This window comes from Tachypleus tridentatus, chromosome 6, assembly GCF_004210375.1.
Source record: "Tachypleus tridentatus isolate NWPU-2018 chromosome 6, ASM421037v1, whole genome shotgun sequence".
NCBI classification, from domain to species: domain Eukaryota; kingdom Metazoa; phylum Arthropoda; class Merostomata; order Xiphosura; family Limulidae; genus Tachypleus; species Tachypleus tridentatus.
In genome coordinates, this window is record NC_134830.1 from 55,314,110 (window position 1) to 55,337,993 (window position 23,884).

Sequence of the window (23,884 nt, forward strand, 5' to 3'; positions counted from 1 at the left end):
TGTTTGTTGGTTGGTTTGTAGTTAAGTACAAACCTACACAATGAGTTATCTATGATCTGCCTACCACGTGTATTGAAACACGGTTTCTAGCGTTATAAGTTCACAAACTTACCGCTGTATCACTGGAGGCAGAAATGTGAACAACAAAAACACATACAGACACACACAAACAAAAACAACATGAAATAAAAACATGCAGTTAATGTGATTTTTATTACATATTTTTTGTCTGTGATTGTTCGTTGCTTTACCAGCTTTATGTTTTTAAAGTGTAAACTTTAAAATATTTAACATGACATCAAGTTATATTAAATAGCTTATCATTCAAGAAACTTGCGCGCTTTAAACAAATATGAATACAATTTTATTTGTGATCGTGTTTTCTAAATAATTCTATTGAAGTAAAATGAGCACATGATACTGTAATATAACTCTTGCTTATATGATACTGGAAAACCTTTGTATTATGCGATGTGCAACCCCAACTTTGTGAAATTTTTATCCTGTGTGCATGTAGATTTGCAATAGAGATCACGATTTTTCCGTTTCTTGATCCATTCTCAGGCTGTAGGTGTGACGTCCTGAATACGTCACATGCGGATCTAATGCACTGAAGTTACGGGTAATTAAAAATAATCTTTTTACTTATGGAACAGTAAAACTGATTTTCCAAAGACTAAATAGGTAAATCCAGAAACATCATGACAGTTACTCGAGTCCCCCGCTGGTACTGCGGTATGTCTACAGATTTGCAATGCTAAAATTAGGGGCTCGATTCCCATCAGTGGATTCAGCAAATAGCCTGCTGTTGCTTTGTTATGAGAAAAACACACACACACACGATTATTTGAAACTCGCCGTGACAAAGAATGTGAAGGTTTTGATCTCAAACATTGTTTACTTTTTATTACATAAGTAGCAACACGTGAACTTTCTTGTATAAATAATTAGAAGCAGAACAAAGATAATTAATAACTGTTTAATAATCTGTTTAATATGAAATATCGAATTTTCTGTAAATCTGTTGAATAAAATTAGCTAAGCTTTAGCAAGTATTTTCTCACCACTTCATTGGACCTAGCACAGCCTGGTGGTAAGAATTTTGACTAGAAATCTGTGACTTAGAATTGCTATCCTTTTCAATCATGTCTAGCGTTATAAAACGAGAATCTATCTGACTTTTTGTTGGAAGAAAGAGTAGCCCAAGATATGATGATGGTGGTGGGTGGTATTGACTAACTTTTTTTTTTAGTCTGCTATATTTAAATGGGAGACGACTAGCATAGAAAGCCCTCGAGCGGCTTAATCCCCACCTCATGGCACAGCGTCATGTCTGCTGATTACAAAGCTAGAAACTGAGTTTCGATGCCCATGGTTGGAAGAGCACAGACAGCTCATTGTGTAACTTTATGTTGAACTACAAAACAAAATATTTACGCAAAGTTCAACAAAACAGAAATAATATAATCTATATATGTATTTCATAAATGATGATTCTGAGCGTAATAATGGATGTTGAGGGTTATATTTTGTAAAAGTACGAAATAAATTATTATAACTTATGGAATTTGAAATAATGAAATTGGAACGAAAACAACATATTAATTAAAAATGGGACTGAATAAAAGTGTATGTGTGTTTTCTTATCGCAAAGCCACATCGGGGTATCTGCTTGAGCCCACCGAAGGAAATCTAACCCCTTATTTTAGGGTTGTATATCCCTAGACTTACCGCTGTATTAGCGGGGGGCGAATAAAAGTATATGCAATTTTAGAATATGCTTATATATATCAATGTTAATATTATCAATTCATATAACCGTATATTTTCAAAGCAACAAGAATATATCACAGAATTTCTGAGTGACAAACTAGTAACGTGATATTGCTTATAAATAACCAGTAATTTTAATATATTGTGAAATAACAAACCAATTATTTGTTTCAAATATTCTTATATTCTTGCCCTCTTGTGGCATTTTGTTACCATGAGTACTCTCAAACAAATTACATCAGACAACATGCTTCAAAGCTAACCTGAATGTAGAACAAACCTGTGTTGAATGTATGTGGCAAAACGATTTTTTCTTCTTGGGTACAACTCATTCAAGTATATCGGTATTGTCGACGTTGGCACTAGGCTATTTTCTAATTCTCGATTAACAGCGAAAAACCTCTCAAATAATTGGGGAGCTAAGAAAATTAAAAAGTTGAAGTTAGCTTATACTAAAGCAATGACTGATCCAAAAGTAAATGAAATCTTAGATCCTTTGCGAAAGTCAGTTAAGGAGCAGGTAATTTTTTTGTATATTTAACTTGGCAATAACTAATATTCTTGGTAATAGTTTTAATACTAACACGGACATTCCACAAACTTACCCTAAAATTTATCAGTATAACTATAAAGTTTGTTTATAATTACTCAGACAGTAGCATATGGAGATGTTTTATCCAAATATTCTGTTAGATTAAATTTAATAAATTATTTACACGTAACAGAGGATATCTAAACCATAGAAAAATAATTTGGCTTGTTAAACCTTTAAGTTTAAAACTGACGCATACGAATATAAATTTAAAATTCTACTTCTGACAAGATCTATTCGTATCCTATGGCGTTTATTTCTATGAAAATGTAATAATTATGATACTATTGCTAATCTGTAGTATTAATGAATCAGCTTTTTGTTTGAAACGGCAATAATAATTTGTAATTTTGTTGATTTATTCCTTATTCAAGTGGGTTACATGTTAAATGAAAATGTAGCATCATATGTTAGGTAACCAAAATTTGTTTTTTCACAATATAGTTTTAAATAAAGTTTTATGCATTTAATTAAACTAAATATTGTAAACTAAATTACATTAACATAGATGTAAAAGCAGTTATATATAAGAAAAAAACGTCTTATACAGTGAATTTTAAAGATATTTAAAATGAAACATGGATTACTTGTAGAAGTTTCATGCTGTTATAAACAACTATATAGATCCTAATAAATCTAGAAACTAAACATAAACTTGAAAACATTGTATTTATGTAAATATATTTTAGACAGAAGCTATTTGTCATAAACATTTTTTTCTTTGTTTATTTTTATAACATTTTTATTTTCAACATTTCAGGGTGATCTTGTGCGAAATTTGAAAGAAAATGGTGCAGCTGAACTAGATGTGAAAAAAGCTATTAATGAATTGAAAACGAGGAAGAAAATCTTGGAAGATAAGGTATAAGTAAATTATTTAATTACAGAACTTGTTTGTAATCTAGATTAATTTTAGAATAGATAAAAAGGCCTTTTTTTAGTTTTTTAATGTTTTAGATTATCATTACAGCAATTATGGAAATGTTTTTATTGATCTTAACAGTGAAAAACCAAAATAATATCTGAACATTATGTGAACTAACTGAAGTACTTGCCCACTGGTCAGGTATAACTGGTTGTTCATGGCTGTTAGGTCTTTGTGTTTTTATGGAAGTTTCTGATGAGTCTACAACAATGCACTTATACTTGACATTCAATGATGTTCACTATCCACGAGAAACTATAAACTAGAATTTTAGTTTATAAATGAACTGTCATCACGGTGTTACGTTACAGAGTAGATTTTATGGAAGTATTTCATTGTAGACACAGCTGTAAATGAAAGTGCCTTGCTTTTCTAGTGCAACACTCATGATATTTTCACTTAATAAAAACAAATAATTTTTTTTAAGTTTGTTTCTTGATGGTTTTATATTTAAAACTTGCTCCTTTTTGTGTTTTTTATTTGTTAAATATGAAACATATTTTTGGGCAGATTTTAACTCTTATTTATTGCTCAGCTATAAAAGTACTGCCTACTCATAAAAAAATATTAATCGGTTATGATTGGTGATGATCAGTATTGTAGTTTCCAAGATCTGAGTTTTAAACATATACATTGCAAGCTGTATTATAATAAGATAAGCTGAATAGTGTTTCATTGCTTACTTACTCAGCTTGTGTATTTTTCATGTGAAATAATTTATTTACTGTAGTATGATGCAGTATGGTAAGGTGAAGGTAGTATGTAGATTACACTAAAACTTAGTACATACATATCTTTAACATGTTGGCTCCCAAGCCTATTTTGCTTACATTTTCCAGGGTTTTATCAGTTAATTTACAATAACTTTTTTTAGGAAGAGTGTATGTGTAGCTGATGTGTCCCAGCCAATAAGTAGCCCTTTAAAAAGTAATAGACCATGATTCACTAGTAGGTTGTGTGGGTTTTACTACAGGGTGGCTCGTAAGTCCCTACCCATCTATATATCTTATGTATCCAGTGTATCTGTGTGCTGTCCCTCATTCTCGCTGCATAATATTATGCGACACCATGTTCTGTGAGACACTTTTCTCAACATAGCAGAGGTTATTGTTCCAAATGCTGCAGTAACAGCTGCCTTAACTCATTAGTATTATAACATTGTTTAGACACAACATATGGATGGGTAAGGACTCATGAAGATTATCACAACCCACTGGTGGGTCGTGTGGGAGCCAGTGTGTTAAAGGAAGCTGTACAGTTGTTGATAAAACCATGATAAGATGCTGTTAAACTGTGAAAGATACTGTCTAGGAATTGTTTTGTTTTTTAGCTCAAATGAAGTAGAACTGCTAACTCTATGATGGAGATACAGAAACAGTTAGGCAACTGTGAACTTATAATTGAAGAAATAAATTACAGGACAGGACTTTGAAATATGTTTTGTAACAAACTGCAGACATAAATCTTTAAGACTTGGAAGCTGTTTCCAAAGGATAACAGAAAAAAGGAAACTGCTGTGTGTGAAAAAATACGGACCTCACATCCAAGGCTGTTATGAAAAAGCTGTTCATAATATAATCAAAAACACACAGTTCCATTTCAGTTAAGGTAAGGAGTGAATTATTTAAGGAAACCAGTCCATGGATTTATTGATGGGAAGCTTTGTTCACATATTGAATGACATTGATTCCACAATACTGATTGGTATTGATTCTACAGCTATAATTGTAATGAAAGCTGGGAAGCTGCCTTCAAAGATAAAGCAAGAAAATGAACTATAAAGTTCCATCAAAAATAAAGAAGTAACATTTATTGTGGGAACTTCTGTACCTGTTTTGTGTCAGTAACTGACATCAAGGAAGAGTGAATATTGGGAATTGACTTGTGGAAATATGGATGTGAGGTTAGATTTACTTCAAATAGTTTCTCATTCTGTGACCAATAAACCTCGTGCTGTAATTGTCAATCTGTCATTGACATCTAGGACAGTCAAGTGAATGAGGCATCTGAGTAGAATCTAAGAAGATAGGCAGTTCAAGCTAAGTATCATCCATCATAATTGTCTTTGAAAGTATTGGGTTGAGGAATAATTCGTGAGCGTTTTTTCAAGTTAAAAAAATATATTCATAAATGAAACGCTTTCGCAAAATATTTTATGTCATTTGGTAGATAATTTTTTGCTCTAATAGATGGTGTGTTTGATTTTCATATGTCTTTAATTTTTTGCTTTCATTTTCAGCTCATTAAATGGAATGTCATGTGGACAAAATCGACACCATCTGCTTTTCACATTTAATTTCTTGCAATTTTGTTTAAAACAATGCATACTATATACCTAGGTATTACATGAAATAAAGTATCATAATAAATGTTTTGGGTGTAATGTGTTCATGCATTGAAGTATTGTATAGTCTTGCATGTAATGCTTGAATGAAATTAGTTAAAAACGCTCACAAATTATTCCTCAACCTAATACTTTGGTAAGAGAATGGTCAGATGTTCAGTTTCAGAGAAGACTCACCAGAGATGAGTCATTTTGCTGTAAAGCCCAAGGTTCTTCCTGAAATTATCTGCAGTGTATCACAAGGGATGGAATTTCGAGTTGATTTTCACAACCATTTACTTGAGCGAAACATTGAGAGAAAATACCAGCAGTAATGATAAAGGAGAAGAAACCATTTTGTACACAAATCACAAACTCAAAGATTTTGGTGATTCAACCATTTAGAGACAGCAAATGACTAAAAAGGAAAATATTTTGTTTTTTTAAATCATAATGATAATTGTTCTTTGCATATTTTGGAATTTATTTGGTGATTGTATTGTTTAGATTTATAGATATTAATAGTATAGGTGTTCAATAGTACCTTTATTTCTGTTTCTGCTAATTATTAAAGTTTAAAATTATTTCATTGTTTTTCTTATGTAATAAGATTACACAAGGAATTTCATAAAGCAGAAAATAGGCATAGTGTAATCTATTTTTTAAGCTAAATAGTCCAGAAGTTTGTGATTTTTTTAGAAGGATTGAATTTAAATGTAACATGATGAACATGGCCTTTATTGTCTGTCAGTTTCTTGAAACTTTATGAGGAAAAAGTTGAACCATATATAAAATAATAAGTTAGGCCAGATTTAATTAGTGAATCTGTTTGATGTGAATTGTTGAGACAGGATTTTTTTAGCTGGTATGTTAGTGTATGAATTTTTGTTTTAATGAAGGATTACAAATGAAATTTCTGTTTAGGCAAAGATATTTCCATAGTTAGGCTTATGGGTGAATAACTATGGAACTTGAAGAAATAAAACATTTTTATTGTCTTTAACATTCAGTATTTGAGTTAGCCCACCTAATCTCTTGAATTTGGTTCTAAGTACAAAGGGTATTACAATTTTTTTTTATTCAAGTCTATTGAAAAAAACAACAAAAACTCTTTGTACCCTGGAAGCTAAGGTGAATTTAGCAATTTTGATTGGCAGTTCAGATTTCATATATTTCAAGGTTTTTAAGTTTCTGTTTAGAATTAGAAAAAAAGAAAGTACTAAGCCACTAAAAATGTTTCCCTGATTTGCACATTTGCCTATTTTTATTAAAAAATTTTTAATGGACAGGAGATTCTGAGTTCATGTGGGTTTGACACTTTCCCATTCTTTTCTACAGGAACTTGTAGTCCCTCAAGGCTGTGTTCTGAGTGTCACACTTTTCAGTATAACAATTAATGCCATCACTGAACAACTTTTTCTCACTGTTGCAAATAGGCTCTATGTCGATGACTTTCACATCTCATGTCAGTCGTCGAACATGAGGTATATTGAGTGGCAGCTATAGAATGCCCTCAATCGTTTACTGAAGTGGACCGCAGCAGACGGCTTTAGCTTCTGTCTCTCTAAAACTGTTTGCATGCACGTTTGCTGCCAACGGGGTATTCACTCTGATCCTGAACTCCATATAGGTGAAGTTGTGCTGCCTGTAGTCTCTGAGACAAAGTTCTTGGGGCTTATCTTTAACCGTAAGCTATGGGTTAAATGTACAAGAGCACTGAACATCCTCCATGTTCTCTTTATCACCACTTGGGGAGCGGATCGATGTTTTGTGCTAAAGATATATTGTGCTCTTATTCAATTGAAACTCGACTATGGATTACTGGTCTACGGCTCTGCCAAGACCTTGGCTTTAAAATGTTGTACCCCATTCATCATCAAGGGCTTTGGCTGTGCACTGGGGCTTTCAGCACTTCCCCAGTTCAGAGCGTATACACAGAGTCTCATGAACTTTCTTCACCTCCACCATTTACAACTGTATTTACTATATGCTTTGAAACTTCGTACCTTACCAAAGCATCCCACCTGGGGTTGTGTTTTCCTTCCTTGGTGGGCCATGCTTTTTCAGAACAGACAATCTGCCATTGCTCCTTTTGGCCTTCTTATCCAGGTGCAGTTAGATTAATTGGGTCTGTCCTTGAATAACATTGCTGTATCCACTGGTCAGCCTATCTCACCATGGCTTCTTACAGTTCCCAATTGTGACCTTTCTTTAAGTTATCTGAGAAAAGTAGACACTCCTGATTGGAAATACTGTTTGCTATTTGTTGAACATCTTTTGAACCAACTTCCATTCCTATTTATACAGATGGTTCAAAATCAGGTGACTGTGTGGGCTTTGCCATGATTTGTTGTGGTTCAGTGTTTGCATGCAGAATCCTCTCTACAGCTTCTGTGTTCACTGCTGAATTGTATGCCATTTCTCTTGCCTTGGATCACATAGAAGCTAAGCAGTACTCAAACTGCACTATTTATACTGACTCACTTAGTTCTCTACTGGCCCTGGAATCGCTTCACGTTGGTTCACACCCTGTTCTCGCCAATATTGAAAACCAACTGGCTCATTTCTCTTTAACATCTACTTCTATCCATTTTTTCTGGATACCGGGCCATGTTGGTATTTGCGGAAAAAAGCTCGCTAGCTAAGTCTATCTGCTCTGGCAGTATCACTGCTGTGCCTGTCCCATACATGGACAATGTCCTGTATTCAAGGCTCAGCTCCATGCCAGCTGGTAGTCGACTTGTAGTGAGCAATCTGAAAACAAGCTTTTCCAAATAAAACTCTATATTGGACTTTGGCTGTCTTACTTCCGTAAGCATTGGAAAGAGGAAGTTGTTCTAATTAGTCTATGCATTGGTCACAGTATTCTAACTCATTGTTTTCTTTTATCTGGAACTGATGCACCAGTGTATAGTTTGTGTAACACTCAGATCACTATCAGCCACATTTTACTTTCTTGTCATTGTTATGATTCACAACGACGGCACTATTTTAAGCATATTCTGTTAGAAGGTTTGTCCATAACACTAGACAGTGTATTGGTGATGGTTACACTGTCCACCTTGGTAATGTTTTTAGTTTTTGTAAGACCATTAATCTTTCTAATGCCATTTAAATTTTTTAATATATACGTTACACCTTTTTAATGTGGCTCCCTTTTAAAAATCACAGTTCATCTCGTTCAGTTTGAAATTAAAAACCGACCATAACATTAAGTAACTTGAAACCAGGACTGGAAAGGCCAACTTCACGTGATTGATGGTGGTTTTTGTACTTACCTCTTAGTCTTCCTGGTGAGTTATGATTACTACAGTCACGCCACAGAAAGTCCTCTACAACTTGAATTACTGTAGGTTTTTCTTGACGTTGTAGATTAAATGTAAACATTGGTTTTATGCTATTTATTTATTTTATAACTTTGTTTTGTTTTACCTTAATTTTCTTTTATGAATTTTACTGAATTTACATTTACCTTTTTACTGGACATTTGGCACAGTTAGCCTTGTTGCTTGGTGCCATAAAACACTAAATCAACCAACTAACCAACCAATCCTGACTTGCAAACTGGATGTTGAGTAGACTATATTTTACTTCAGAATTCAATAGAACCCACGAAACAAGAGAAACCATTACAACAGTACTGTACAAGAGTAGAAATAAGACTACTTCTCTCATATCTTTATTTTCTGAAATGGCTTTGGTTTACAAATTCCATTTCTCTTCATGTTTTTTAATACTACTGCTGTTAGTTAAGAGTTTGATTATTGGAATGATGGGTCTAGGCTTAAACTTAAGTTGATGTTTTTGTTTTTTGGCACAGTTTTACTTAGAAACAAATATCAACCATCATTACATTTAAACATTTGGAGATATTTTCAAATATTAATCCACTACAGTATTGTTGTCTTTTTTGTTAATTGTTTTCTCTGACACCAATTTGTAAAAATCCAAATTGTGTGACTTAAAGTCAAATAAGATAAAGTAATTTGTATGTATAGTTGTTTATCATATGCAAGAAATATAACTTTTTAAATAAATGAATTCTTTTTTTTTCCTAAAATGATGTTAAAAAAAAGAAGGGTTACAGTATTTGCTCAACAAGATAAACACATTTTATAGTGATTTCATACATGTGCTTATGTGAGTATTTATGGTAGGTTAGGGATAATTCAGTATTTTAGTAAACAGTTACTTTTATAATATTACCTTCATCAGTAAGGAGTTATAATATATAAAGTTATTAATGGGAACAGTAACTATACAGGTACTTTCATCAAACAGAACTAAGTCATTTTGTTAGCTTATCATAATGTTTAGGGACAACTCAAATTTAAACTCACTCAAATTTACTGCTTCCACAACATCCATAGGCCAACCACTCTGTTTGAAAAATAAAATTGTCTTAGCTGAAAATGGCTTCTACTTTTCCTAAATAAATCTGTATTTGTGTCCCCTATTTCTATAATTCTTGCTGTTAAGTATGAAAAATGTTGATGCATCATCATTGGCAATTCCTTTAATAGTTTTAAACACTTCAGTGAGATGCCCTCTAACTGTTTTTTTTTTTAAGAGAAATCATGTTTAATGATTTTAATCTCTCCTTGTATGATAACATTTCCATCACAGGTACCATTCCAGTAACTCTCCTCTAAACCCTTTCTAACAATTCAACATTTTTTTAGGGTAAAGAACTCATGACTGGGTATAGTAGTCCAAATATGGCCTCATCAGTGACCTGTATAATGAAATTATAACATCTTTAGACTTGTATTCAATATTTCTGTAGATTCAACCTAAAATCCTATTTGTCTTATCACTAACAACAGCACACTGATTATATGCTTAAGAGACTGATCAGCCATTACACCAAGATTCTTTTCTTTCATAGCACTCTTAAGATTATTCCCATTTAAATTACACTTAAAATTATGATAACCCACATGCAATATCTTGTATTTATCATAATTAAACCCCATCAGCTATTTATTTGCCAACTAAACAAATTATCTAAATCTTTTTGTAAAGCAGTAATGTCCTCTTTGTAGCCAGAAACACCAAAGACCTTGATATCATCAGAAAACTTTAGTTTATTGACCATTCCTTTATCCATCTCATTAATGTAAATCAAAAAGAGCGATGCTCTCTTCACACTGAGCCCTAAGATATACCACTTGTAACATTAATCCAGTTTGACTGAACACTATTTATAACAACCCATTGCTTTTTTCCGTGAACCAACTTTTATATCCAGTATGTTAACTTATCTCCCACACCTCTGTTGTACACCTGCTGTGGTGGTCTTTTCAATTTTAAAGCTAGAGTTCACTTTATAAGTTCTTAGTAAATGAAATATCCAATGATGTATTTAATATAATTTTCCATTGACTATCTCCAAACACCAGTGTTAAAAAGTTGTTCACAAAATGGCTTTCATATCAGCTCAAGATGTTTTAGTTTCATTTTCTTCTGGCTAATTACAGGTATACATACTATGCAGTTAGATTAACTGGTTCCATATTGAGCATAAAAAAAGACCAGATTCATAAATTAATTTCCAGATATATAGTCAAAAATATAAAAGATAGTTCTAACAGTTGGTTTGCATAACAAGAAAATAAGAGAAATGTAATAAGTGTAAGGTAATAAATAGTATAATGTGCTCATTTCATGTTAACTGATAAGTAAAAAAAATTTTACTTTTTTTCTGAAAAAATGAGTAATGAATAATGAGTTGTATTTTTAAGTAATAAACCCACTGGTATATATGGCAGTGACAAGTGAAAATCCAAACACCATATGTACAAGTTTGTTTTAATAACATTATAAGAAGTTTGACTGTGATTCACAGGTTATTGATAAAGGGTGGAATTCACAGAAATATTCAACTTCCTAACAAATGATGAATTAAATGAGACTGGCTGCAGTAGTAGTTAAGATTTGCAATTTTGATGATAAATGAAAGAAATTATCTAATAAAATGGAATTGTACATCAGTCTCCTAACCAAAGTTCAATACCTGATGTACAAGACTGTATGGAAGCAGTTCATGTGACGTCCCTAACATGTTTGATAATTTATAAAGGGACAACTGTTGAAATGTGAGCTCAAAAATAAGCGAGTAAATTAAATTTTATAAACATTTATTTCAAAAAAAAATTAAGTCTAACTTTAGGCACACCTTAAAATATTGAAGAAACTATGTAAGTTTAATTATAAATATGAAACTGGTTTTTCTTCTATTGTATTGTAATCAAAAGTTTTAGAAGATACTAACATTTGAAAAGAAATACAACATGTTCGTGCTCATGAAGATTACTTCAGAAGTGGCTGAGTAAATCTGTTACATTTTACTGAAAATTGAAAGTATTTTCATATTCAATTTTACATTGTAACAGTTTTATTTTATCTTTGTGTAGAGTAATTATTATATCTACTTGTGTAGAATAATTAATTTTTCCAGTTAAAATTTTCATACAAGAATTACTTTGATATTTTACTACATTTTTTGTGTGATGTATAGTTCACATTTACTTGTGCTCCTTGAAAATAATTTATATATTTCTTAATGTACTGTGTGCTTGGTGAATATGAATACCTTTAGTACAATAATCTCTTGTATGGTTAGTTTGCCTCATTTTTACTTCAGATTTATTGTTTTTGGAGTCCTCACTATTTTTACTTGATATTTCCAGAATTATAATAATTTATGGAAATACGGTTCTTTTATGTGTGCGTTATATTAATGTGACACTTTTACAATTACAACAGTTTTATGGAACTATGATTCTGCATATGGATGTTATATTAACATTGTGTTTTAATGAATTTGTGCATATAGGAGTTGGAACTTGCCCCCCCTGAGGTTGGCTTTGATCGAGTCAAGATGGAAGATTTATTGAAACGTCGGTTCTATTTTGACCAGTCGTTTTCAATTTATGGAGGTAATTTTTTGATGTGCCACAAATTAAAATATATTTAATAGCAATTATAAAAACCTTTACATCAGTAAATGGTTTGTATTATGGTACAGGAGTATGCAGAAACATTTGAAGGCATTAAAAAGTAAACTTTATGCCTCAAAACAGGAGGTCGATCTTGCGTGTTTACAAACTTTACCCAGCATTTGCATACAGTTGACCTACTTTTCAATTATCTCTTGTGACTTAAATTTGTATTAATATAAACCATTCTTATGTACATTTTCAAATTACATATGTTAGTGTTATATCACTAAGTTGAAGATTGGCCTTCAAGAAGAATCAATGGTCTAAAATGGCTGGCAACCACTTCTCTGTCCTATTTACATTTTAGATATTTGATATACAATAAATGTAACTTTTCAACTGAATACATTCCATTTGTGAGACAAAGAAAACAAGTTCCAATGAGGTACCATACTTCTGCTCACAAACATAGGTATTCTCATTCAGTGCTGCCCTCTATTTGAAAATTATTTTGTGCAACACAAGCCTTTCACTCCTAGAAGTACCTGTGAGGAGTATATTTATTTTCAGTATAGGAAAAATTATAACATTTTAACATCTATAGTGTGTGTGTGTGTGTATATATATATATATATATATATATAAGAAAATGATTTGAAATGATAATTTATTACAGAATTATCTTAGGCAGTAAACTAGTAAATTTTTCACAAGATGTATTTAGCCTTTTTGAAGAACTAGATAAGAGCTGTTTGCTTTGTGATGACTTTAGGATAGCTACTTTATGGATTGAGGTTTTTCTTAATAACGTTTATTTCAAATAGAAAACTAAATTGTGGTAAAGTTTTGGTGTTTGAAAACCAACAGTAAGTTACCTTCTTATAACAACAATACAAGTGTGCTTTGTTCTTATATATACAGATAGACTTATGAATTTTAATGTAACTACTCGTGTATTTAGTTAGCATCTTTGTTACTTGGCTATAGCCAGTTCCATTCTGTGTTGATTTCTGTCTCAGACAAGATACACACTATTTAAGAAATTTCGTAGTTTAACTTGTTTGGACTGTTGTAATGTTTTGTAACAGCATCATAAGTCAGTATTTTGATTGTACATTTTGGCAAAAAATTATAAACTACACTAGTCTTATCCATTACAGGAAGAAGCTTCTTAAAGTGTAGTTGTAGTTGAAAGAGTGCTTGCATAAGGTGGTAATCCTGGGTTTCAGGCCTAGTCACAGTGGAATATTATTTCTATAAAAAAAAAAAAAAATCATTACAAGTGAACTAAGTGTTATGTAATTTGTGCTCTTTGCTTTTGAATTGAGAGCTCAAGAGTAAGTTTATTTGAGTGGTGAGGAATTTGTCATGGATGAAATTTGTCTTATATCCCTAATAACTTAACCAGAAGAATATCAATTTCAGAGCACTATTGCAGTCCTGGACAGAATAATATATCTTTAGAAATTGATCATTATAAAATAAAAAGGAATTTTAAAGGTAGCTGTAAAGGAAAAAAAAATAGTGGTCAAGGTTTTGATCAAATAATCTTTTATCAATCGTAGTGAAGGCTGTTATGAAAATGTTGATCACATAATTACTTTGTACCAGTTTTATCATTTCTGTGTACTTTTAGATTTCACTTCTCTGTATCTTGAAGTGTAATACTGGTTTAAATGAAAAACAATGTAAAAATACAAAATTTGTTATTCAATGATATTCCTAAGTGATATTCCTATATGATTTTGTGAAAACTAATCTCAACTGAAACATTCATGATGTCATATTCATAGAACAGGCCTGAACATTTGCATTTTTATTAAAAATAATAAATGTCCTCAAAACTCTTTTTCAAAAAAGTTCAGAATGTCTAATAAAACTAAATTTATAATTTAAATAGTTTAAATAATTTTGTTAATTTCATTTTTCCATTGGATCATTTTCATAATTTGTAAATAACTTAAGATGGCATTACTACAAAATCAGTAATTTAGAATATTTTGGTAATTCTGGAAAGTTCTTCAGAGTACTAGGTGTCTAAGAGAGTGTTCTGACATCACTAATCTACCTTATGCAGGTATAGTGTGAATACCATTAAGTTACACTACCAACATAACCTGAGCACTTTCAAAGGTAGACTTTTCTCTTTCAACAGCAAACTGATGATGAAAAGCTTGCATTTTGAAAGTACCCTTGTTATAGGGTAATGTATTTTTGTGTTAAGTTGGTTTCTTGAATCTGTGTTTTTCTAACATTATAATAGTATGAATATCACATAGACACTGTTGGATTACAGCTTTTATTTGAAATTTAGGTATTGCGGGACAGTTTGACTTTGGTCCAATGGGTTGTGCTATGAAAACCAATATATTAAATGCTTGGCGCAGTCACTTTGTCTTAGAAGAACAAATGTTGGAAGTGGACTGCACCATGTTGACTCCTGAACCTGTTCTTAAGTGAGTATTTTGCATTTGATTTCCTGTTGACGAGGACATCGTGATATTCCCAAAATGATTATCCAAATATTGAGAAAACTCTCTTGTATGGAAACTGAAATGCAGTTTTGACTTAAGTTTTCTGTGTATAGAGAAACTGAGTGTGATAATATTTTATGAAGTTCATAATTTTCACTTTTTATTGATTTAGTTATTGTCAATGCTTGAATCAGTAAAAGTTACTAAACGATGAAAGTTTTAGAAGCTGAAGATTCAGTTTACTTCTTTTGAATAAGCAAATAGGTTAAGATTGAGAATATTCTGTGGATCTGTGAATTTCTGTATATTTTTGTCACTTTGAATTAATCCTGAGATAAATGTATATTTGATGGAAAACTGGGTGTATTTCGGTGCAGGGTGTTCAAATTGGGATGGTCAGACACCAAATTTGTAATCTAGTATTGTTATGTTTCCATGCCACTTAATAGTAAACGTGTCCAACTAAAATTTCTAAAAATATTTTTCAAAATATTATGTATAAAGTTCTTTTAAATTACTCATAAGTTTTTTTTCAAACATTATTTTTAAAATGACACTTAATAAGAAAATAGCCCAGGATGTATCCAAACCCTTATAACTCAGCTGTCTCCAGAACTCTATATTTTTGCAGTACCCACTTCCCCTGTAGAATTTGGAGAAAATGTCCAGTGTTTTATTTTTTATCCATTCTAACTCGTGTGATTTTTTTTTATGAACTCTATAGGTATTTAAATATGCAAAGGTCATGTTTGTTTTTGTAAACTTTAGTCTTATTCTGAGGTCTTTGGCAAAATGAGTAAAATTCATGAAAATAATGAAATAACTTTAATCTTATATACCAGTATCTTAACTGTAAAATATTTTTTTATTGTACTCTTATATGGTATAATTATTTACCAACAAAGATAATAACTAATGAAATGTGTTTAGTACATAAATAGCATTTTGTTGTTTTACCGATTTAATGAAATGAGTTACTATAGTTAAAGGAATGGTAATCTTTAAATGTGAATCTAATTGGCTATAAATACTAATTCACAAAGAACTTAGTAGAAGAGGTTTGGGTGTGGGGAACATCATTTATTTAGTTTTTCCAAAAAACTTAACTTATTCTGAATCTTACATTATCATCACTTTGAAAGTGACAGTTAAAATACTACCACCACTAATAAAGTAAGGAATCTGAAATTAATGGCTTGTGTTTTATATAATACATTTAAAGTATCTGATATTTGATTGTAAGAAAAATTTTTTTTTAAATTTAAAGAAAAAATGTGTCAACAAAACATTCATTTCTTGTGGTAGCACTATGAAAATGTTAGTTCCTGTCACTCAGTTTAAACTCTTTGTAAATGTTTGGGTCTAGGATTGATTTTATAACATTTCCTTAAGAATTGAAAATGAGGTCGTAAAGAGCTGGGCAGGTAGTAGAATTTGTTGATTGATTACATTCAAATAATCAACTATTCTCATCTGAGACTTGGATGGATGGAATAATCAACGACACAAATAATTAGATACACTAAGTTTAATTTGTTGATCATTTTCATGAATCATGACACTAATTAATGAAGCTGAACAGTCTTGAGTTAATCAAAAATAGTAAGATTTTAATTACTTTGATAGTTGATATAATTGAAAATAGTAATAATAATAAACATTAATTTTGATTAATTGTTTATTTTTATCACAGTAATCAATGTAATCTTGATGAGTAAGTTATTTTAATTGGGATTACTTGTGTAACCAATAGGTAATAAAATATATTAATTAAATGAGATAATCATTCAGCTCTATTTTTGATACTTAGATAAATAAAGTAAACCTCTCAGTATATTATGATAGAGGACTAACTATCTTAAAAGAGTACAGGTCTGTGCCAGTGTTATATGATGACAAGTTAGAGTAAATGTTAATTCAAAGCAGACACTGAGAGAATGAATGAAAAAGAAATTAATCCATATGCACTGATAAAAATGTTAAACGTTTGTAATTTTATTTCACAAACCATGTATTTTTAAAGATAAATACATCAAAGAGGAAACTTGTGCTGTGTGAAGTTTTGCTATATTTTGTCATTATTTCCAATTGGAGAGAGAGAGAGAACTAAAACTATAATTTTTTTTTCAATTTTAATTTTCAAGAAGATATTGTTTATAGTGTTTTTATGTCATGTGTTACAAATCTTGAATAATGATTTGATTAGGTGCCTGTATATTACTATAAATAACAATATAAAGAACAACATTTGTTTGAATAATATGCCAGTGTCTTTTTTTATCTACTTTATTTAAGCCAACAAAGATATTCTTGTGTTAAGTTCATATACTTGGTGAATTATTCTGCAGAGCATCTGGTCACGTTGATCGCTTTGCTGATCTAATGGTGAAGGATATGAAAAATGGAGAATGCTTTCGATTAGATCATCTAATAAAAGGTAGGTAAATATATTTATCAATCTGAGGAAAAAAGTCTTTTTAGTAAAAGTTCAAATTTATTGTTAGTTCTGATATTTATAATTTTATATAAACCTGAAGATGACCTAAGAAGGTCAAAACTTTGTTCTCTACTTTATTTTAATAAAACTTTTAATACTTATTCCAGCTGTCCTGTAATACATTTTTACTTCAAGTGGGTTTCTCGTCATCATGTGTATCAATTATTTTTACTACAGAAGTTTCTGTAAATGTCTTTTTACATTATTTTCTAATCTTTTTTAACCTACAGCCACATTAATGTGAAAGTAATAAATTCTTTAAATGATGTGTTAAAAGAGGAAAATGGATTGTTTGTGTGTTCAAGATATAACATTTAGTGGATCTTTAACACAAAGATATATTATATTCTGTAAACTATTTAAATATGTTAAGTTATTCAGATTCTAATGTAAGTTAGTAAAAGAATTGCAGGATTTCCACATTTTACTTTTAATTTTTTTATGTTGTTGGAGGTATGTTTCTCAGTTTCATACAGCAAGGTTGAAATTAATGTTACCAATTGAAGTAGTTACATTTGTCTAACTCTGAAAATTTTAGTGCTTGTAAAACTGTCAAAATGGCATTCAACATATTCATGTACTAATATTATAATGGCTTCATGATACAAATAAAATACAAATTTAAGTTTTACTGATGGTAAAAGTATTGTAAATAAAGTTATAATACATTCTTTCTTTAACGTTACTTTCATTAACAAAATCGAATAAACATTTTGTTTTTTGTTTATTTTATTTATGCAAGTTTTTTATTATGAAAAAAATTTACATTCCTATCTTATATGGGTATAGGATGCATTTAAGTCTCCTTGACTTGCCAAACCTTGTAAAATTCTTTTAGGGTTATGACAGCTAGGATACCCAATTAATGAATCACAGCATTCTAATCATAAGTTTTTGTTTTGTGATGTTTTATACTATTAGTTAGATTTATATATTGAAATAACTGTTATTTATGGTTTAAATTTTAGTTCTGATTGGATGTTATTGATGTTGAACTGATGTGCAAAATAAGTAATGTTAAAAATCTGGGATCTGTGTTGTGGATTTAAAACTTTTTAATCTGTCTACCTGATAGAAAAAGATGTCTTTGTCCCTGATTTTATCTCTCAGAAAGCTGAAGTCAGCATAACTTGAAATGTGTATTTTGTCAAGATTACATGTTGGTGTATGGAAAATAGAAACATGGTTGTTGCTAACACCTATTAATTGTGAGGTTTTCTGTGGTTGTAGCTCATTTGGAAAAACTTATGATGGATAAAAAAACAACAGCAGAACAAAAGGCTGAGTATGAAGATATTATTGTAAAGGTAAGTTTTACTTTTATGTTATGATTATTGAAGATGACGAAAAATATCATATTACTTTGAATTTAAATGCCCGCTAATTTAATATGCCCCCATCACTTTTAAAAAAAGGGATTTTTAGGAAAAAAACTGGATGATAATTAGAAAGGAGTAAATGTTTTAAAAAGAGTTTATTAATGAATCAAAAATGTTAATGTATTTAAAATGATATATAAAGAAATATATATAAAATACATAGGAAGTTTAAAATTTTCATTACAATAATATTTCTACCTGCTTTGTTTAATGAAAATGTTACTCTGATATTATGTTCTGAAGTTGAAACATCTTCATAACTTGATTCACTATTGTCACAGATTGTCATTTTATGTTCTATCTTCTACATCCTCAAAATCTGATGGCAATTTCTGACTGTCGTCCTTCGATGTAATAATAAACCTTTTTATAAATTTCTCACACCAGTCACAACTAGCCTCAAAAGAAATACCACTATTTCCTACACATTCTTTCACTTTTAACATAGACTTCTCTCGTTACGGGGCCCTTTATTCTGTAACTCTCTTAAACATCAATTTCAGGATGTTTTCCTTTTCTTGGGCCAGAAAGTAACTTTATAATTTTATTGCAAGAAAACAACTTGGTTTTCATACCATGCCAGTGAGGTACGTTTGCCTCACTCACTGTATACCTTTTACAGGCTGCACAATTTTCAGTCTGTTGGTGCACAGAATAACTTTTCTTTTAAATTTACATTTAAATAAGAATGAAAAATAGTACCTTGAATTTAAGATGCACCCTAATTTTCAGTTATGAAAAAAGTGAAAAAAGTTACATCTTAAATTTGAAGTAATACGATAATAAGTTTAAGCTTGTATTTTCTTCACTTATACAAGAAAAACACAGCACATTGAAAAAACACAAATATATCTAATTATCGACATATTGATGCAATTTTGCATTTTTGAAGTATTGTTGGAACAGCTTGTTAACATAGTTAAAAGATGTTTATTGACTTTGCTGAAATGAATATAGCCAACTTTCATGTTTTAAAATGTTTTATAAGTTGAATTTTAAATTTAATTTTATTGTAATTTGTATTGATATTTATAATCATTATTTGATTATATATATTTGAGAGAGATAGAGATAGATTCAATCATTGTGAGAGAAAACTTCATAATCTCAGTCATGTGGCATTTCATGGTAGTCAAGTGGTGTGAGAAAAATTATAAAAACTCAGTCATGTGGCATATGGTAACAGCCAATCAGTGTAAGAGAAAACATAACTCAGTCATGTACTATGTCATGGTAGAGTCAGTTGGTGTGAAAGAAAACTATAAAAAACTTAATTCTTTGGTATATCATGGTAGTGTTTACATATGTCACTAATTACTTTTAACAAATTGCTTGTACATACAGGAATGTACCAGCATGCACTCCAACTGTTTAATTCAAACTTTTAGGGAGTACAAAAGATTTATTTATCCTGCATTGTAATGCTTTTATCCCACTGGTGTTCATATCTTTCAAGGTGATAGTGCATTTATTCACCAAGCAAGAGTTGGTTGTAAGTCAGTTTATCTAGCTTGAGTAAACTTTTAGTTGATGTCTCTGGCACATCAAGTCATCAGTTCTTAAACCCATTGCACCATTATAGGTTTCCATCATTCCAGACTGGGTTATTTTTCTGTTTCATTGTCCTCCAGATACTTGGAAGCAGTTTTTGTTGAGAAATGGTTTGATGTACTTGTTAGGTCCTATCATCTTCAATAATATCTTGAATACAGTGTTTTATGCATATATCTATATTCATCAAAAATGGGCAAAATTCCTATTTTAAGTTTGACTTATAGAAATTGTATATAGTATTGCTGTTGTGACTTAAAATTATTTTTATTAGTAGTTTTTATATTTTGAGTAACTGCTAATCTTGTTTTACTAACAGTTAGATGGCATGAATAAAGAGGAAATGAATGCAGTACTTAGAAGATTTAATATGAAATCACCAATAACTGGCAATGATCTTTCTGATGCAATGGAGTTTAACCTAATGTTTAGTACCTCAATTGGGCCTACTGGCCTGGTAAAAGGGTAAGTCTCTTACAGAGATAGTCTGTCAGTTTCTGAGTCAACATTTCTACAATTGTACTGTTGCCTGAAAGTTTCCAGTGAAGGATATAATAATTTGAAAAATAATTGAATATATTAGAAAACATTATTTTTATAATGATGTATGTATATATTGAATAAAAAAACTAACTTTGAGTATATCCAGTACTTGATTGGTTTTAAAAAAAATAAATATTTTTGTAATGTTTTTAAGTTTAAACAACTTATTTTGTCTAAAGACAATTTGCATACCATAATTTTTTGATAAGTTCTCTGAAGTAAACATAAGTCTATCTTGTTTTTCCATACAAGTGTAACAGTGTGATATAATGGTTTAAATGTATGTGTTTTACATTGGGGCCTGGCGTGGCCAGGTGGTTAAGGCACTTGATTCATAATTGGAGGGTTGCGGGTTCGAATTCCCGTCACACCAAACATGCTCACCCTTTTGGTCGTGTGGGCATTATTATGTTACAATCAATTCCACTATTCGTATGTAAAAGAGTAGCCTAAGAGTTGCAGTGGGTGGTGATGAGTAGTTGCCTTCTGCTAAATTAGGGATGGTTAGCACAGGTAGCCCTCGTGTAGCGTTGCGTGAAATTCAAAAATCAAACAAAAAGTTCTGGTTTGAATAACAAAAAAATGAGGAGTTTATGTAATTTCAGCAGTGTCTTCACACATACATATTAGTAGTAAATAAACACTCAAACAGTGTGTGTGTGTGTGCACATTTCATTGTATTTTGTTTATCTCACATTCAGTGCTCAAACTCAGATTAACAAAGTTTTAAATCACAATAGATAAAAAATAATTTTAATGGTACTTTATTCTCACTTCTGTGATTTTTTTTTAACAAATGAGTATTACAAGTTTTTTTAATGATTTTAAAAGGACTGTCATTATTTCTTCTAAGCTGTTAGAAATAACTTTTGTTCTTTTAATGAAAACACTGACATTCACTAGTACATTTTGATATGTTGAATAATGAAATGTGTTGTACCTTTGTACCATATCTTAAAATGTGACTTGACTCGTGTATGTGTAAAACAGTTTATACAGACCTCTGGGGGTATTAAGTATTGGCATCATTTCCATTAGGCAGTTGCATTTCAAATTTGTGATTTTATAAAGAAATTACAAAAACACAATTTTACATTCAAAATTATGATATCAAATATCACACTTAAAAATGCATATTTATACAAAATTATAATTGTATTGAATGATCTAATGAGAGAATTGAGAGAAAACAAAAGAAACATTAGATGTCTCTACTATCGTTAAGTTGTATTTGAAATAGGCTTACATGCAGTAAATTAATTTTTGAAAAAGTGTTGAAAGCAGTTTTCATTTATTTTTTGTTTTGTCTCATCAAGTCATAATAACCATTTCCGTGCAAGTGTTACCTTTGCTAATTAGCTATATTGAAGGATTTTTAATTTGTGTAATGGTGACGTAAGATAGTACCATAAGTTACCACAGGGTGATCATAAGAACAAAAATAATCCCTCAAAATTTTTATGTACCTTCATTGAATAGGATCCTGATGGTTAAGTTTATGTAATTTATTTACTTTTGAAATCTCTTATTTTATGTGTTAAATAGTATGAATGATGTTTGTATAATATCTTTTAATTACCTGTGCCACAACAAAATTATCTTTTGATTTTCCAAAGATATTTCTTGAATGGGCTTAATGTACAGTGCTGAAAGTGGAATTTGTTGTTTGCTGAAGGATGTACAAAAATCTAAGTAAGATGACAAACAGTGCTGTAATTAAAAATATAATGTTCAACCTTTTCATCAAATGAACTTTATCAGGATGATAAATACATTTGTTTATGTGAAGTGAGTACAGGATTCTGTTAGTGCATTTTGTGTGCATTGTCTTTATGCAAATGATAATATTTGATGTTTAGAAACTTGTAGCAGGAGCTGATGAACATGGCTGTTTAATAATTCTGTGGTAAAAATGTAGAGGTTATCATATTTACCTTTAACATCACTTATGAGGAGAGTAACATTTGTTTTTCTAAATGGGAGACATGATATTGACCCAAAATGCATCATTAAGCCCTAATATTGTCTGGTTTCTGATTCTAAACAGCTTTATATGTAATTATTGTACTTTAAGTGGTGGTTTAACTTTCATTATTTTTATCATGCAAGTAATAAATGTGCCACACTTAAGATGCTTTGATTCAGAAGCATTGCTAGTCACTGACACATGGTGTTTCTGCTCCAATTCTATTTGACAGTGTCCTTAATTTCCAGTTGGTATCCTGAAAAATCAGAATAGAAAGCCATGCTCAATGTTATACTGAAAAGCCAAATATTCTCATGCCCTTTAGCCCAAGTCTCAAATTTTCTAAGTACCCAGTGATGCTGCTGTTTTGGTTAATGAAAATTACATTTCTTCTCCTTCTGTAGATTTGTATTTAAATAATGATGTGCTATATTTACAAATAACACTGTTGCAATCACTGTATAACTTAATATAGACCTCTACAAATCCCAGGTACCAGATCACCATAGAGACTAAAAATTTTCATCATGATACCGTGTGTTTTCTTCTGTTTTATTCCTGCCTAAGGCTGTGTTAAATAGAAATGGAATCCATAACAGTTCTGGGCTTTTAATAGTCAGGGACTGTTTTTCCATTCTTTGTGTCTTAAATCAAACTATGTTTCTAGGGTTTTAATTGTGGATTTAGATTTTTTCTTTTTTGTCCAGGAAGGAAGCTGTGTGATTGTACAACACATTACTACTTTTATGCCATTTTGTTTTTCTTCATGTCAACGAATCAGTGCACATATTTAGACTCAGACAGGACCAATAGCAGTTACTTCGGGCAATACTTTCAAGTGGTTGTTGATATCATGATTATTAGCATGCATTTGTTGCTGTGAAAGTGAATAAACATACATTTCTGGTACAAACAGT

General features: G+C 30.7%; 1 protein-coding gene across 1 annotated transcript in view; it reads left to right on the plus strand.

Moving 5' to 3' along the window:
* The first annotated feature begins 1,989 nt into the window (after positions 1-1,989).
* The window catches only part of GlyRS (glycine--tRNA ligase), a 48,983-nt gene continuing 27,088 nt past the window's right edge, over positions 1,990-23,884 (plus strand). Inside the window, exons 1-7 of the mRNA XM_076504893.1 lie at positions 1,990-2,293; positions 3,126-3,227; positions 12,452-12,554; positions 14,872-15,013; positions 17,380-17,468; positions 18,759-18,835; positions 20,778-20,923. Of these exons, the coding sequence (XP_076361008.1) occupies positions 2,063-2,293; positions 3,126-3,227; positions 12,452-12,554; positions 14,872-15,013; positions 17,380-17,468; positions 18,759-18,835; positions 20,778-20,923 (890 nt within the window). The 5' untranslated portion in view covers positions 1,990-2,062. The remainder of the gene's footprint in view (positions 2,294-3,125; positions 3,228-12,451; positions 12,555-14,871; positions 15,014-17,379; positions 17,469-18,758; positions 18,836-20,777; positions 20,924-23,884) is intronic.